General features: G+C 37.4%; 1 protein-coding gene across 22 annotated transcripts in view; it reads right to left on the bottom strand.

The window, feature by feature from the left end:
* PUM1 (pumilio RNA binding family member 1) overlaps window positions 1-18831 on the bottom strand; it is a 117464-nt gene that overhangs the window by 18481 nt on the left and 80152 nt on the right. For 18 of the 22 annotated variants that reach the window (XM_045514667.2, XM_045514673.2, XM_045514664.2 and 15 more), the window contains 5 exons: window positions 17628-17771; window positions 16362-16658; window positions 15053-15289; window positions 2609-2876; window positions 1188-1317 (listed from right to left, as the gene is read on the bottom strand). In XM_045514667.2, the coding sequence (XP_045370623.2) occupies window positions 1188-1317; window positions 2609-2876; window positions 15053-15289; window positions 16362-16658; window positions 17628-17771 (1076 nt within the window). The remainder of the gene's footprint in view (window positions 1-1187; window positions 1318-2608; window positions 2877-15052; window positions 15290-16361; window positions 16659-17627; window positions 17772-18831) is intronic. The other 4 variants (XM_045514666.2, XM_045514677.2, XM_045514668.2 and 1 more) reach the window with 2 other exon arrangements.

The raw sequence follows: 18831 nt of genomic DNA, 5'->3' as shown, positions 1-18831 counted from the left end.
TCCACACAAGAGACCTTAGTCCAGAAACGTTCTCTAAGTCAGAGAAGTTCTCTAGCTTGTCCCAAATCACATTGTTCTAATCCACTGTTCACTCAGCCACCTCTAGCTGCCTTAACCTCAAGTTGGAGATCTCTGTATTTTGTACCTGTAACAAAATGGCAGTAAAAAAATTTTAAAATCAAAATTACAAGAGTCATATTTAGGTTGGTTTCTTAATCCACAGCTTGAGAATTCAAATCAAAGAATTTGATTCTTTGTGAGAAAAGTTGGGAAGATACAGGCTGTGAGTGAGCCACTTTTTAAAAATCTTCAGACAAACCAAACAAAATAAAATGTAAGAAGTTTACAAATTTCTTTAGCTGAGGGCAGGTAGTGTGCAGGGTTCCAGCATTTTCCCCTTGAACCAAAATTTTCATCTCAATGTTTCATTCCTTTCTGGATTTATATTGGGGTTGTTAATACCAGTGCACTATGGCTTCAATGGAGCAAAAATCCCTGCCTTTCTGACATTTTAGTTTAGAAGAGGCAACAGATACTAATCCAATAATCTCATTAACCCTTTCCAAGGACAATAATAACAAGAGTGGACATTAATGGAGGAGCACTAAGGAACCAAGGCTGAAAGAGCACCCAAGAAGCAACATTAACAATCCTCCTGACTGTGGCTTATGATGAAAACCACTAGTTTGTGTTCAAAGATAATTCTCTAGGAATCGTTTTTATTTTTAATGGAGGTACGGGGTATTGAACCTAGGACCTTGTGCACACCACGCACACACTCCACCACTAAGCTATACCTGCAGCCCCGTGAGGAATCCTTTTTTAAAACTTAATTTTCAGAAAACTTTACTGCCATTATGCTAAAATTATCTTACAAGGATTTTTTTTCTCCAAATTTGACACGTTTAGTGAAACTATTTTAGCAATCAGAAAAAATGTGCTGGATCCTAAAAAGGGACAAGGTTCTCCAAACACATTTCTAAAATACACCAGCATCGTCTGCTTGGGTATTTAAATAATGCACTTCTGCTAATGAATTGGAGAAACATTTAAAAACAGGCTTCAAAAAGACCACACCCTTCATTTTGAGGACTGGAATGAGACTGCAATTCTAAAAACAGCTAATGAAAATCAAAATGCTATGGAGATTCTCTAAAGTCAGAGAATAGAAAGAACAAAAGGCTTACTTCAAAGAACTTCTGAATGACGTAATTTCCAAATACATCCACCATCAGCTGGTAAGCGGCCTGGAGGATTTCATTGAAGACAAGCTGGCGCTCAGCTGGTGTGGCACGCTCGAGTTTCAGCTGAATGAATCTGAAGTACAAAGTAAAAAGGGCAATCACAGCATTTCAGGAAGATTTGGAAAGTCTATAAAGATTAGCTCAATTTATACAATGTATCAGTTCTGAAACTACATGTATGTGTGCATATCTACACATACACACACAATAGTGTTTAAATCACTTGAGCTCACTTAAGAGTTACTGAAAAGGAGAAAAAGCTATACTGTGATGTATCCCCTAAGTAACTGACCTTTCAGAAGTGTATTTAAATTTTAGTATATTTCATCACAGTAAGACATATATACAAAACTGTTTTATGTGTGGGGTTAAAAGGGAGAGGAAACAGGGGTGCTGGAAAAGAGGGTAAACAGAGAACTCTACCTGACTTCTTCCTTTTACAAATCAGTCCCATATCAACAAACTCAAAGCCTGTGGTCCTACAGGCTTTAACTCATATTCATATAAAGTAGGACATATTCATTAATGATGTGGAATAGCTGTTACATATGCGCAGTGTCTTCTTGAAGTAGTAGCTATTCAGTCTGCCTTTTTTAGCTCAGGTGATCAAATTAGAAAAAACATGTCTCTCAATATGGCCTTTAGGATCCAAATATGAGAAATCCTTGCCCTGCAGCAAGCTGGCAGAACTTTAAAAAAGAGGAAGCTTCCTTGGAAACTGTTTCCGTGGAATAGCCACGGGGGGGGGGGGGGGGGGGATAAATAAGAGAAGGATGGATGATGTCACCATAATTTCGCTTGTTCCCCAGGACCAGGACCTTATTCTCCAAAGTCCAAACAGGGAAGGGTAACCCAAGCTAAATTCTGTGTTATAGCAGTGTCTTCTCTCTGACCTCCACGCGGACTCCCACTTCTACAGACTGGAACAAAGGGGTAGCGCCATCTGACTCCTGAGCACAGAGATCCAAACTTGCATTTGAATAGTGTCTCTTTGAGAGCAAGATTCTTAACAGTAATTAAAGTAGCAAAAGTGTACACATGTCTCTGTGTCAGTGTTTCTGTTTTTCTTAAATTGTGATACCCTGGTGAGGTTCTCATGAATTAGGAACACTAGCTTACTCTTCAGAAAGGTAAAAAGGTTTACGGGTGTGATCCAGATTACTAAATGACTATTCTCAATCACTTGTATATCTGGTGACCCTCATATCCACATTCCTCTGAAATAAATAATAGGAAACATACTAAAAGGCAAACTTTGTTTCAATTATTTTACAGTAATTTACGTAATGTATACCTTTTTCTGAGGCATGGAATTTAAAACATTAAGATTTCAGTTACCTTAAGTGCCAAAGCCAAGTCCTCACCTGGACCCATGCTGGTCTTGGGAAAACTCCATTATATGTCCAGCTATCTCTCGCAGTTGTAAATTGGGATACCGGTTATTTCGAAAATCTTCCAAAAGCCTGCTCCTGCCAGAGGGCATGACATCAGACATTCCATATCGCAAACGAGAGGAAGAAAAAAGGGTGCTGCTGGGGCTGAAGAGGCTGGAGGCACTGCTCGCGCTGCGGTACTTGGCTTCAGCGCCTGGAGCAGCAGAGATGTATCTTCCACTGCCATTTGTAAGTCCTCCTGTTGGTTACAGAACAGGAGAACTCAAGACTCATTCTTCTTAAGGAACTTTGTTCAAGAGAGGAAAAAGCATCCCATACATGAAAGCTTGCATCTCTGATTTTTCAATTCTGTTGCTTTTGTGTTAAGATTTAATTCTATTGATGCCATGACTTTAATAAAGCCAACTCACCAACTTAGAAGAAAACCTTTGCACAAAAATTGAGAGGGGAATGCTATTAACCACTGATAGGAGGCTGCTAGCAATAACGGAGCAATAGTTAGTGTAGCCCTTAGTAAGTAAAATGATGGAGAAAGTTCCTGCCATGTGAACCAACACCTGAGCACCAGGAATCAGAAGACAATGCACAGAGACGTCCATGGTTTTCCACTCTGAGCTCTGTGGAGATTTCCGCCATCAGTGAACAATTTCCACTCCCATTTGAAACCCTCTCTCAAAAAAAAAAAAAAAAAAAAAAATCAGGGTACCCAGATTAGTCTGTTTTATATAGTGAGCTCTCCAAAAAGCTTTGAAGGCATAGCTTTGCCACTAAATAGAAGTCTGAAAATCACTAAGGTACCCCAGGCCAAGAATTAGACATAAGGGGCAGAGGAAAAGGACATATGCTTTGAAATGGAAGGTTTTCAAGTTCTTCTTCAGGAATGGGTAGCACTCAACACCTTCTATTGAGACAGAGCCTGCAGTCACCACCGTGGCAACAACTTTCAGGCCACTGATACTGCTGTTTTAACTGATGACAAGGGAATAGTAATTGTGAATCCCTAGACAGATAAAGTGGAAGACTGAGAGGCTTATCAAAAGGTAAAATAGAATAAAAAATTATAATGAGTATATATTTTCAATATTCTTTTTTAACAATACTAGGATTTTTTTAAGCTTTAGATTCCACTATAAAAAGGATGTGAAGTCTTTTTTGTATGTTTTTCCCCATTGCTACACTGCAAAGAAGGTAAGAAATACCTCATAAACCATAAACAGCATGGATGAGTAACAATTCAGGATCCAAGAGAAAAGTCACCCAACATGAACTGCCTACCCCATTAACTTCTACAGAGTTTTAATGAATCTCTGGTTTGGAGTTTAATGGTAGCTACAAAAAGATACCCAGCTTTGATTTCTCCACAGAATTCTATGGGCTAGCTTCAAAGGTCTGGGTCTTAATGAAAGCAATGGAACCAAAAGGAAAACGACTCAATGTTAAATTAAAAAAAAAAAAAAAAAGCAACAAAAAACCCCCACTTTACTGAGCATCTGTCCTATGCCAGGCTCTATGGTAGAAGTATTTTATACACACGTTCCATCAACTTCTTACTGGCATTATGGAAATGGAGTTTTTAAATTCCCAGAACTTATATAACAGAAAATTAAGGTCCAAAGAGGTGAAATGCTTGTCCAAAGATAGAAAACCCAAAATTATCATGGCCAGACTTTGTCACAGAATTCTTGACTCTAGTTACTGCCCTTGCAACTATAAGACTCATTTTCAGACTCAGTTATCTCCAGTTTTCTTGTTCTAAAGGACATTGTTATTCTTGTCAAAATTGCACATATTTCTTAATCCAAATGGAAAACACTTCTGTAAGGAAAGGAAGAGAGAAGGTTTGTAAGAAAAGAGAACAGTAGCCATATGGCTGCTCTTTATTCCACTTCAGAAACCATTCTTCCTTGTTTCAAGACTGGGGAGAAACAGGTAAAGAGGTGGTACTCAGGTAGATCAGTAGGTACTAGGAGAGTGCCATAACAGCAAGGACTGCAGTGAGAAGAAGGAAGGGCGCAAACACACGAAGCTGTGAAAGCAATTTAAGTGGCCACTAACAAAGGCACTTAGGGAAAAGTAACAAGTCAACAAAACCAAACTTCTACAAGGCCTGACAAACATCCAAATTAACACGGAAGGTATAGCCAGGTCTTTGGTGACAAGTCTAAAAGATGGGAGCCAACCTGGGGCACTGCCTTACCTCTATACTTATAGTAAAAGGAACCAATAAATGTACTTATTGTTTAAGCCATTATTAGTTGGATTTTCTGCTACTGTGGCCAAAAGCATACTGACTAATCCATAACACAAAAGTCTGGGGTGAATAATGAGTAGAGCCTATAATAAAAGATTTATACATCTGCACTGAAGTTTTGATTTTTGGCTCTGGTCTCCTTGCATGCTAGACAGCATACACAGGCGCGCGCGTGCACACACACACACACACACACACAACACAGCTTTCGTTATTGAGAAAGGAAGTATACAAATCTGAAAAAGGAATTTTCCCAGGTACCATATTATAAATGGCAAACTGACAGTTCACAGGAATATTTTGCTTAGGACAAATAATTTTTCTTCAAACAAAAGCAATGGTTAAAGTACATTTATGCATTAAAATGCGGTTTTCTGGTTATTTTTGAAAAGGTACCTGGCAAACAGACCACTGGTATTCGTAGACTGAATCTCCTTTAAACGGAATATGCAGAATGTGTTTTCCAGTTCACTGTAGTTCACACACCTACAGGTACTCGTACCCAAAGTACCATACCCCTGGAGGTAGCCCCTGAAAATTTTTGAATTTGCAACATTTTAAAAGGAACATTTCATACAGGGCCTCAGAGACCCTCCTAGTGATTTCACAAAGTTTTCTACAATATTTTGACAGTGGTGGATTTCACAGAGCTGTGTCCTATGACAACATTTCCACAGAAATTAAAGGCATAAATGTTCTCTGTTTAAATAGTACGTGAGGGTTTCCCATTCTACATGTAAGTTGCCACTCCATCCTAAACAACAAGTAAAAAAGCTGAGCAGACTGAAAAATCAGTAATTCTTCTCAGATCCATAAAAGCAAACCACTGCCCCCATACTGGAGAGACAGATGTGCAAATACAAGTCATCACAACTCACCAGAGCAGGGACTCAATCAGAAATCACCACCAGAACCAGTACCAGACTAGGAAAACCAGGACTGTAATTGACAAATTGTTAACAGGCTCAGTGTGGACGACTCTGACAGTCAAAAACTTCAGGGAATACAGTCATAGGGCAATCCCCACAACACTGTGAGATGTACAGGAACTCAACCAGGTCCCACAATAAATATAAGAAAAATTTCCTTAGGCTTCTAGAAGGGCAAAGAGAAAAAGAACTGTGAAATATGCCAGAACACTCTATTCTTACCAAAGCCTGCCCTCTGGGGAAACTAGTTAACCAGCGCCTAACCTGCTGGGTTATTATCAGAAACTAACTTACTGAGAGAAGGGAAATACACAACTGTAGCCTACTCAAACCATCCTGTCCCACCAAAGGGAGGAGGAAAAAAAACCTAAGAAACACTTGTGAAGTTGACAGTCCAGAAGCATAGGCTCACTAAAAGACTGAGGCCTAATTATATTTTTACAGCACATTTCCCTTCCCCCACACCTTACCACTGCATTACTAAAAACCTATTTACAGCAGTTCCTTTCACTCAGTATATCAGGCATGGCTATTAAAAATAAACTGCAAGGCATACCAACAGGCCAAAAAAAAAAAATCTGAAGAGAAAGCGCAAACAACCAGAAACACGTATGTTAAAATTGTCGGACTGGAAACTTATAACAATTATGATTAATATGCTACGAGTGCTAATAAATAAAGCAGACAGCATACAAGAACAGATGGGTAATGTAAACAGAGGGACAGAAATCTAAGAACGAACCAAAAAGAAATGCTAGTGATAAAAAACACTGCAAACAAAATGAAGAATGTCTCTGATGGGCTCATTAGTAGACTGGACACAGATGAGGAAAGAATCTCTAACCTAAAGGATCTATCGATAGAATCCAGGAAAGCCAAAAAAGAAAGAGAACCAAGACCCAAAAATTCAGAACAGAATATCCAAAGACTGTGGGACAACTACAAAAGGTGTTAACATAGACACCGTGGGAATATCAGGAGAAGGAGAGAAAGGAACAGAGCAATCATGACTAATTCCTAAAATTAATATCAGACACCAAACCACAGATCCAGGAAGGGCAGGGAACATTAAGCAAGATAAAGCTAAAAAAAAAAAAAAACCCAACAGCTCTAGCATTTTCAAATTAAGAAAATCAAAAAACAAAGAAAAAAAGTGAAAGAAATCAGAAGGGAAAAAACACGTTACCTACAGAGAAGCAAACAAATACATCCAATTTCCAAAAAAGCATGAAAAGCAAGGAGAGAGAAGAGTGTAATATTTAGAGTTTTGAGAGAAAAAAAACCCACCAACCTAGAAATCTGTATCCTGCAAAATTATCCTTCACAAGTGAAGGAGAAATAAAGACTACCTCAGGAAAACAAAAATTAATAGAATTTGTTGCCAGTCAATGTGCCCTGCAAGAAATGTCAAAAGAAGTTCTTTAAAGAGAAGTATAAATAATACAAGCCAGAAACAGACTTACACAAAGAAAAGAGTAGCAAAAAAGTAAGAAGTGAAGGTAAAAGAAAAACTTTTATTTCTTTTATTCTTAATGGATCTGACAGGTAAGTCTGCTCAAATAATGCCCACAATGTATTCAATTATGTATGCTAATGTTTATATCGTATCTATGCATATGCTTACACATAGCAGAAATGAATAAAAGCAATGACACAAGGCATGGGAAGAAAAGGATTATTCTGTTGTTATAAAGTACTCACACTACATGTGAAGTGGTATAGTTTCACTCAGAAGTAGACCTGGATTAACTATAAACATGTATGACCCTAAGGCAACCACTAAAAAACTTTAAAAAAAAAAAAAAAGCAGTAGTATAACTGATATGTTATGAAAGGAAAGAAAATGGAATCATACAAAATGTTCAATGAAAATCACAAAGGGCAGGGGGAGGGAAATAGCTCAGTGGCAGAACACATGCTTATCATGCATAAGGTCCTGGGTTCAATCCCCAGTACCTCTGTTTAAAAAACAATTAAACAACAACGAAACACACACACACACACACACACACACACACACACACACACACACACACACACACGGCAGAAAAAGAGTGAAAGACAAAAACAGGAACAAAGAAAACATAGAAAACAATAAATATGACAAATATCCATCCAGCTTTATCAATAATCATTTTGAATGTCAATGGTCTAACTGCAACAATTAAAGAGATGATCAGAGTGGGAAAAAAAAGTAACCCAATTATATGTTGTCTACAAGAAACTCACTTTAAAAATAATGGGGGGGAGGATACAGTGCAGTGGTAGAGTGCATGCCTAGCATGCACAAGGTCCTGGGTTCAATTACCAGTACCTCCACCAAAACTAATAAATAAATAGATAAACCTAATTAGCTCCCCCAAACAAAAAAAAATTTTTTAATTTTTAAGTTTTTTAAAACAATAAAGACACATAACATTAAAAGTAAATGGGTGGCAAAAATATACCATGATAAATTAAGATATGTTTCAGTTATTTTACACAAAAGATTTTCTAGTATCTCTAGCCCTCTAGTATTCTGTCTCCTTGCTATGTGGAATGCTTTCCTTTATCTAGTTTTGCCTTCTGTACTCATGGATCTAATCAATGCCTGCCTTCTTTGCCTTTTAAAGAAAAATTCCCAAGGCCCCCAACATCTGGCTCTGTATTTAATATAGGCAGAGGTAATGCTGCTCACTAGAACATTTAAAAAACATGTTTTCCCCAATCCACTCCACAGCCAGGTAGCCCTAAATTAAAATAACCTGAAAGTAATTGTCTCTAGTGCATAATACTGAATCCAAAGTTACTTAATTTTTACATGGTTAGTTTTACAGATGACAAGTCACTTCAGAGAATTAGGTGAACAATCACAAAATACTGCATTTCCATTTAGAATGGAGAAGTGCCTAAAGGCACACACATGACTACTACACAACCTGAAACTGGTGCAGATTGTTGAACAATAAATTAGAAACATCTACTGCAGTTCAGCCAGGGACAGAGAAAACCATTTTGTGTTTGATCTTTGCTTTCCTTAAAGGACTAAAGGTACATACAACCTTGAATTTAAAGGACAAGAAGAATCAAATTTAAGAAGATAGGAATTCTACCATGATGATAAAACTAAATGTTTGCACTCCTTTGCCATTGACAGATTATGAACTTCTGAGTTCTTTTTTACTGTACTGCAACACTGTAGGATTCAACAAGCTCAATACTTCTCTTTCAGGGCACATGAAAAGGCTGGAGGTTGTCAATCATGTGCACAGTAAGTGTATAAGTATACCTGCTACTTCTTGATGCTTAGAGTTTAAAATGGCACAATCTGAGATCTAGGAAGAAAACTGTAAGAATGAAGAAGTAAGCATTTCAGGAAATGGGGAGGGGGTGGCTGTAGGATGGAGAGATCTATGGATAGGCAGGACACAAAATCATTAAGGTAAGAATCAGACTTTTGGGACACATATCCACATAGCTTATTCTTTTTCTTGTGATAGGAGGTAGAATTTATTACAGATGGATACTGTGGGTATATGTGAGTGCTTATAGACTTCACCTAACCCACAAATGACCAATACAGATGCACATGTTAGTAATATTAGACAATATTAATAATTATTAGAATACTTTGAAATTGAGAAATATAACTAAACATGCACTTGCATGTGTATATATTTAAGTATGGAAGAGATGGGGAAGAGAATTAAGAAAAAACAAGCAGGAGACTTCATGTTTTAAAAAATTACCACCTTATGCCAACAAATTTGACAACTTAAGATAAAATGGACAGATTCCTAGAAAGTCACAAATTCTCAAAACTTACTCAGGAAGAAATGGAAAATCTGAGCCCATAAAACAAAAAAATTGAAGAATTAAACATCTTCCCACAAGTAAACACCCAGGCCAGGATGACTTCACTGCTGAATTTTATCAAATGTTTAAAGAAATAATACCAATATTCCACAAACTCCTCCAGAAAATAGAGGGAAAAGGTACTTTTCCCAATCTGTGTTGTAAGGTCAGTATCATCAAGATAACAAGTAAAACAAAGACATCATAAGAAAGGAAAATGACAGATATCATTCATGAATATATCATGAAAATGCAAGAATCCTCAACAAAAATATTAACCAACTAAATCTGATTATGACCAAGTGGGATTTATCCCTGGAAAGCAAAGCTGGATTAACATCCAAGAATTCATGTAACAAACCACAGACACAGGATAAAGAATAAAAACCACAAGATCATCAATAAATGCAGAAACAGCATTTAACAAAATCCAAAACCCATTCATGACAAAACTCTTAAACTTGGAATAGAAGGGAACTTAACCTGATAAAAGGCATCTACGAAAAACCTACAATGATCATACTTAGAAGTAAAAGAGGAACAAAACTTTATCCCCAAGATCAGGGGTGAGGCAAGGATGTGTGTTCTCATCTATTCTATTTAACGTAGTACTGGAGGTTCTAGCCAGAGCAATCAGGCAAGAAAAAGAAATAAAAGGCACCCAGACTGCAAAAACTGTCTTTATTTGCAGGTGACATGACCCTATATATAAAAAATCCTAAGGAACCCACCCAGAACTATTAAAACTAAGAAATAAGTACATCAGATTTGCAGAATATTAGACCAACATACAGAATTGTATACTGTATGTCTATAAACAAGCAACAAACAATCCAAAGACAAAACTGGAATTCCATTCACCATAGCATAAGAAAAATAAAATATGTAGGAACTATTTTAACAAAAGACATGTAAGACCTATACACTAAAAATTTTTAGACTTTGCTGGGGAAAACAGACCATGCAAAAAGATGAACCATCACCTCATGCAATACACAAAATTAATTCAAAATGGATCAACAGACTTTAAGAATTAAAATAATAAAATTTTTGGAACAAAACATAGGTGAAAATCTTTAAGACCTCAAGTTGGGCAAAGATTTCTATACCAGAAAGCATGATAAACTGGACCTCATCAAAACTGAAAACTACCACACTTAAAAAAAAAAAAAAAAAAAAAAACGTTTAAAAATAAAAAGACATGCCAAAGACCGGAAGATACATATATGCAAAACACATACTTGATGAAGGACTTGTATCCAGAATACATACGGAACTCTTACAACTCAATAATAAGAAGACAACACACATCCAAATATGGGCAAAAAATGAGCAGACATTTCACCAAAGATATATGAATAGTAATGAGCATATAAAAAGATGTTCTACATCATTAGTCATTAGGGAAACAGAAATTAAAACCACTATGACAATCATTTCATGCCCACTGAAAAAGCTGTATTATGTAAGACAAGTAAGAACAATGTTGGTGAGTATGCAGAGAAATTAGAATCCGTACACATTGCCAGCGGGAATATAAATGATGCCTCCAATTGCAAAACAGTCTGACGGTTTCTCAAAATATGAAACTTTCAATTCAGCAATTCAACTTCTAGAGAAATGAAAACATGTATTCACAGAAAGATTTGCATGTAAATGTTCACAGCAGCATTATATCTAACTGCCAAAAACTAAAACCAACAAATATCCTTCAACTGTGAATGATTAGACAAAATATGGTATATCCATAATGGAAGACAATTCAGCAATAAAATGGAACAAATGACTGGCACATACTACATCATGAATGAAATCTCAAAAACATTTGAAGGAAAAGAAGCCAAACAAAAGAGGTGACATACTGTATGGTTCCATTTATATGAAATGTCCAGAAAATGAGAATTTAAAAACAAAGTAGATCAGTGGTTGACTGGAGCTAAGAGTGTAAATGGGGATTAGCTGTAAATGGTCAAGGATTCTTACAGAGGGTACTGAAAATATTCCCAAACTGATTTATGATAATGGTTATACAATAGAGAGTTACTAAAAACCACTGAATTGTATACTTGACATGGGAATTTTATGATATGTAAGATACAACTCAATAAAGTTGTTTTTTAAACATAGAAGTCTGATCTTTAAACAACAGGTAAGGAAAAAGCATTGAAGAGTTTGTGGTAGGCACTCAACAAGTGATTACTGAATAAATAATGAGAAAAATAACTATGCAGGTCACTGATCTTTAAAATTTTAGAGCATCCCAACACGTCTGTCCAGTGGAAGGAAGTGTGAAAATGGTATCACGAAGAAAAGATCTACACTGAGATAACAGAGATATAGGCTAGAGTGTGCATTCAAACACTTACTAGCTACGGGGTATTATGAAAGGCATTAACCCATGCTGAGTTTTAGTTTCCCTGTGTAGAACAGCACTATTTGAGTATTTAACACAATGATTGAGCACAACGAATGAATGCTTAGTTCGGTTGTTAGTGATAATGAGAACTGATGGTTGGTGGCAGCAGTGTAGTATTAACAGTAGAAGCTATAATAGGAGTGGCCCAATATAGATTTGGTAAAGAAATGTTATGTTTTCTTGGTGACAGACGATAACTAGACTTATGTGGTGATCATTTCGTAATGTAGAAAAATACTGAATCACTGTGTTGTACACCTGAAACTAATAATGATATTGTTAAGTCAATTATTCTTCAATTGGGGAGGGGAGGGGAGGGAAGGGAGGTAGATAGATTACATTTCTATGTCATTAAGGCTTTTGTATAGACACTGTTAGAACCAAGTACCACACCTCTATTTTCTCTAGGTTAAGACTAAAGCATAAAAGAATCCTTTTCTCAAGGAAACAGGCTGAGCTGAGGCAAAGCTCTACCAACCAAGACACAAAGTTCCAAGGGAATGGCATGTATGATTAGTGTGGTACATGCAACAATGGAAGCCCAATGCAAATACATACATCTAAATCCCTTAAGCAAAGTAAAATTTTTAAATGTTAAAAATAAAACTAAAATAAGAAATAGTTCACACGAATAGTTAGTTCCTACTTCACAGTGGAAACATAAATTACTAAGTATTTTATTAAATTGCTGATATATTGGAAAGAGGAAAGGCACCATGCATACAAGTAATGTTTCCAGCTCCATTTTCAAACACCAAGAGCCACAGCTTTAGTTCAGGGGTTGGCAAGCTACAGCCCACAGGACAAATCTGGCCTGCCACCTATTTTTGTAAATGAAGTTTCATTGGAAGATAGCTACATGCTCATTTTCATTTTGCTTGGGGTTGCTTTTACACTTCTACAGCAGAGTTGAATATTCACTTACACAGACCATCTGACCTGCAAACCTAAATTATCTACTATCTGGCTCTTCATCAAAAAAAAACTTTTTGCAGATTTAGTTTGTTTACTATTCAGTATTTGCTGACACAGTTAAAATGTTTAAAACAAGGAATTGAATGGTAAGATTTCTGGATGTGATAATGCACTGGTTTAAAAGATACCCTTGGCACATTATGTGAGAGGTGTTATATATACACTGATATTGCATGCTTTGGAGTCATAAAGGTGTGACTCTATATCTGGTCAGATATGACAAGACCTAATAAGCAAGATATTTAAGTCAGTTCCCTCACTTCTGTATCATCGGCATAAACCATACCTTCCAGAGTGATATGTACAGAACCCAAAGCCACCCAAAATAGAAGGTAATAACTATTCAGTTAAGTGTTAGTTTCTTCCATCTACACACTAAACTGGGACTTTCATCTCCTTTTTGTAATTTTGCATTAACCTTCAGTCTAAAGTCAGGCATTCTGTCACAAGGAAACACTGTTGTATAATAGACTCTATTCCTTAACTATCCAACATGGACTTAACAATTTGGAATTTCCCTACACTTTGAAGCAACGTCCATATATAACCTGAGACAATGAGTTTTACAACTATAGTTCTTACCATGTGAAATTTAGGACCCACATGCATACATACTCAAATGTCTATATACACATATAGATGTGTAGTTCTGCCTTAAAACTTGTCTCTCAAACTCAGGGATAGCACCCTTCATTCTAAAGTAATAACTATATTACCCTATCCCCTTCCAAACATTTTTTGATTTTTATAAGTCATTTCCCAGGCTTTCTCTTTCCAAATGAAAGTATACTATTTGTTTTAATCAGTCCTCACTTCCATAAAGCAACTTTTAATCTTGCTGGTTAAAAAACAAAAAAGTCCATGTAAACTATGGACTTTAGATGATAATGGTGTGTCACTGCAGCTTCATCAATTCTAACAAAGGCACCACTCTGGTAGGAGATGCTGATTGGGGGGGGGGGGGATGCATGTGTGGGTCAGAGGGTATAGGGGAAATCTCTGTACTCTCCCTTCAATTTTGCTATGAACCTAAAACTGCTCTAAAAAACAAAGCTTTGATTTAAAAAATAATAATAAATAAAAGGTTTAAAAGCCAGAATCTTCTAGGCACAGCAGCCATGCATGAAATTTCCCAGGATGGTCCTGATGTAGGCCTATCATCACAGAGTAACTATTAACAGCAACCTCATTAGCTCTCAAAAGTGTCACTCTACTTCTGTGCCTCAACTTTCCCCATCTATGAAATTATTCAGTACTTCAAAATCCAACCTTGATAAATAACTGGAGGAATGTGTACCACCTTCCATCTTTTGAAAGATTTAAAAATTTGCCACCCAAAGTGTTAATACAAGTTTCTTTTCATTCTTATAGCCTGCTGCTTAGGATCCTCTTTTCCCTCCTTGTTTTTCCAGGATCTAAATGTTAACATTTTAAAAATCCCATACATATAACAAGCTAAGCACATAATTGGGAAATACACATCTATACTCATTAGCATAATATGTAGTTTAAGAGTACATATACAAATATTTTTTAAACAATGTGATAAAATTTTTAAAATAAAATGTTTTATGTGGAAAAGATATCAAACATACACATGGGGGTAGGCAGTCTGAAAAATAAGGCTAAATATTAACTGTGGTATTCCAGTGGTGATAACAGGTGAATACATTCTTTTTCTCTACGTCTCTGTGTTTTCCAGCTTTACTTAAAATGCACCTGTACTGTGTTTATAATGAAAGACTCTCACATGTAGCCAAATAAGATGTTCACACTAAAGCTGAAGTGAATATACAGGGATGTGCCCAAACTTTAATATATCCCAAGCTGCTGTGCTATCTAGTACCTAGGTACAGCCTAAGTAACATGAGGCACTTCAGGAAGGCACAGAACACCCAGGACACGTCTAGGATAAAGGGATCGTCCTTTGCTTATGCAAAGTACTTCTAATGTCATCAGTGGCAAGAGATTTCTAGAGTTCAAGGTGGTGTTAGAGTAATGGTTCTTACCCAGGTTTAAGCTTGAAGAGGATCCATGTGAAGAGAGGGAAGGAGGTGGTGTCTGTGAATGTCCTGGTCCCTGACTAGGGAGAGGCATGCCCACGGGTCCAGGAGAGGAGGAAAAGCTAAGGCCGTTATAAAAACTGTGTCCAATGGGGGTCAAGCTGCTCGATGTCCTCTTATAAAGGTCACTGCTGCCAGTCAGGGAGTCACGGCGGGAGCCACTGCCAGTGTTGGAGTTTGCAACTAAAATGGAATTAAAACAATGCAGATAAGAACAGGCCTGTTCTTCGAAGAACAAGCCCAGTGTCCTGTTCCTAACACTTTGATCCAGACTCCTTACCACCGCAAATTTGTCAGCAGAGACAACCTAACTGTTCATGTGGCAGTTCTAGGGGCAGGGAGAGTAATAAAGAGGACATGGCTCAGGAACATGAAACTCCTGTTCAAACCATCACACGTATGCTAAACTTTCCTTCCTTCTGTGTCACATATTATGGGGTAGGGGTGGGTTAAAAACCTCTGACGGCCACATAATTTATGGAAAAGGTGAAAGAAAATGGGCTAGAAAAGAATGCCTTTCATCAACCCACAGGTTCTAATAGAAAAATGGAGTAGAAAAAAGATCTGTGAATGGGGTATTGCCCCACTGCACAAGACTTATGTATGAAAGCCTAGTTTCTCAATGGGTTCAATCAAGAGTTACTACTAGCCCCCAGTTCCAATTTAAAATACTTTCTCTCAAATAAACCCTTGTTTTGAGATCACATTGTTTTATAAAACACTGCAATTATCCCACTGTTTACCTTACTACTTTCCTGCTTTTCTTCTCCCATCAAAACATTAAACAATATCTTAGTCTAATTTCCTTCCTCCCACTTTTCCATAATATCCACCTTAATTCTTCTCAAAAGACTGGAGAAAACTCATGACTCTTTAAGGCCTGCAGATTGTGGAGAACACTACGCTGTGATCTTTGGTAAGTCCTCCTTTCTCAGTTTCTAACATCCACATTTGTATAGTTCCCTCCACATACTTTCCAATGTCTGCACAAATTTCCTCTGATATTCTAATCCCTGAAACAAACTGATTTTGAGAGTATAATTAAGTAGCAACATGAGTGTAAAACCTGAAACAGGCCCCAAATGTATGAGTTGATTTGAACAGTCCATCATCTCAAAGACATGTGGGTTCCCATGGGGCTCGGTCCAGATCTGCCTGTGGTATCTGTCCAGGGTTCCATGCATTGTCAGTGTTCCATAAAGATTGGAAAAATAATTAAAATTCAGGTTCAATAGCACATCAGTCTGATTTCTACCTGCTGTTCCAAACCCTCCAAGGGCTGATCCCAGGGTGGCGCCGAGAGAACTGCTACTTCCAAATCCCAAGGATGTGTTGGCAGGCTGGGCAGAGCCCTGGGAGAAGAGGGAGCTGCTCTGTGAATTGCTGCTCAGAGAGTTGTTGCCATAGAAAGAGCTGGATGCCAGGTTGTTACTGGGCTGCTGCTGGGGCTGAGGCTGAGGCTGCTGGGTGCCTAAAGGGCGAAATGGTCCATTTGTTGTTCCAGCAAGACCACCGGCTGCTCCATTTGCTGAAGCTGCAGCCGCTGCAACAGCTATAAAGAAAGCAAACCATTTGGCTATGAAAGAGACTGGCCACGTTTCTACTGTTAGCTTTTTGAAAACCTTTTAATGCTGCCATATCTTCTCAACACAGACATAAACCTTGTAAAGAACTATACAAATCTGTCTTTGATCCCTTCATCTGAAGCTTTTATTTTCTATTTTTACTTTCAATTTGAAGTCAAAATACCACTGGAGCCCAATTCAGTACATCGGCAGTTTCAAAGAGTCTAGTTTAAAATAGATATGGATATCAAAAGTACCCATTTCAAATACAACTACTCCCTAAAATCTCAAGTTCTACATGTATCTACATTAAGGACATTTCTTCCAGAATCACTGTCAACCATATACTGAGGTCCCTCAAATTCCTAGGACACTCGAGCATGTTGTTCTCTCTCAGATGTCCCCACTGTTGTTCCCATTTTATATATATATATATATATATATATATATATATATATATATATATATATATATATATATATATACACACACATACATATATATATATATATACACACACACACACATACATATATAACTTAGAATAAAAACCTACTGCCCTCTGCAAGCAAAATTCATTGCTCTGCCACTTCCCACTACTCTCTCCCACTTCCTCCATCTTGCCTCCCCCACACAAAAAAAACACATCATCTTAAAATAACGATATGGATTTCTGTGAAGTCCAGCCTTGGACTTCTGTCAACAGTGCCATTTTTTGTGTGAGTGATCCAACTTCCTATGTTCACAGCAGAGCAGGGCCTTGCTGCTAGCCAGCTGGTCCATGATGTTAACAGAATCAGAATCTGTTAAGGTCACTTGCTGCTTCTGATTCTCTCTGTGAAAAATTTACACGGTAGAACTGCTATACTGAGAACTGTCCAAAAAAAAAAGTGCATTTCAACATATATCCGTCACCTCTTTTAGATCTGAGTGAGTCCACTAAGATGTAAGCTCACCTGCTTGTGCGGCTGAGGAACTAATGATGACTGGGGCGGGAGCTACTAGTCGGACAGGAGCTCCAAGACCATTTCTCGCTCCTGCATTCACCACAAGGGCACCAGTTTGGTCATAGTAAGCAGCAGGAGCCAAGACTGGATAACCTAAGAATATCAAGCCAACATATAAATATATATAAATACAAATGTCTCCTGGGCACTAGCATATTGTAAATAGTCATAAACACAGCTCTGGGGACAGGAAGACTAAATTTATATCCTGGTTTCACCACTTAAGGTAACTGTACAACCCTGAATCTCTGGGTATCCATTTCCTCATCTGTAAAACGAGGATAATAATATCTGCCTCACAAAGTTCTTGTGAAGATTAAAAGATGAACATGAAAGATGCAGCATGCTATGTGGCACAATAAGGGGTAGTGTTATTTATTAATTGCCAAGTGTTAGGGAATTTGGTGGGATAAGGGATATGTGTGCTCTTCAAAGTGCTAACCAAGCTTATTACCAGCATAATTATCATACACTGATAATTTAAAAAAAATTTTTTGTCTACACAAGTTAACAGTGGGTACAAATGATGCCAACAATCATAGCACTTTCATACCACGTAATAGTCTAAGCACACATCCTGCAAGTTAGCAGGGAAAACCTAGACAGGCTTTAATTAACAAGATCTTTCAATACTATATGAGGTAGAATCTCCAAATCCTATTGAACCCTAAGAGAAATTGCAGGTAACTTACTAATAAAATATAAATGCTTAGTAACTAACAAAACACATGATGGAAGTTCAAGTTATTCAGTGAACTCATAAAAAGATCAGTTGATTTGGCCACAGTCAGTAAGAATCCATAAACTCATACTGAGGTCTCATAAGGACCTGTTTCAAAGGAAGAACTTCAAACTACATGAAATCCATGCAAAGAATGAGACGAAGTGATAGTGAGTTAAGAATAAAATATTTTCAGGAAATGTATCAATCATAGGTAGACAGCTACAAAGCACCTCTACTGTCGGTTTGGGAGAAACTCAAGAAATGCAAAGATGATCCTATCAAGGAATACAAGGAATGTCTCCTTAATAATACTGTTCAAAGATATCAGCATAAAGACTAGCCTTGGAGTGATTCTAAAGTAGCCTGGCCACTCCTTCCATGCCTAACACTGAGGGAGAAAATAGATCATCACCAAAGGAAAACAGCACA

The sequence above is a fragment of the Camelus bactrianus genome, chromosome 13, assembly GCF_048773025.1.
Source record: "Camelus bactrianus isolate YW-2024 breed Bactrian camel chromosome 13, ASM4877302v1, whole genome shotgun sequence".
NCBI classification, from domain to species: Eukaryota; Metazoa; Chordata; class Mammalia; order Artiodactyla; family Camelidae; genus Camelus; species Camelus bactrianus.
The sequence above is the reverse complement of the archived record's forward strand: the minus strand, read 5'-3'. Positions and strand labels throughout refer to the sequence as shown.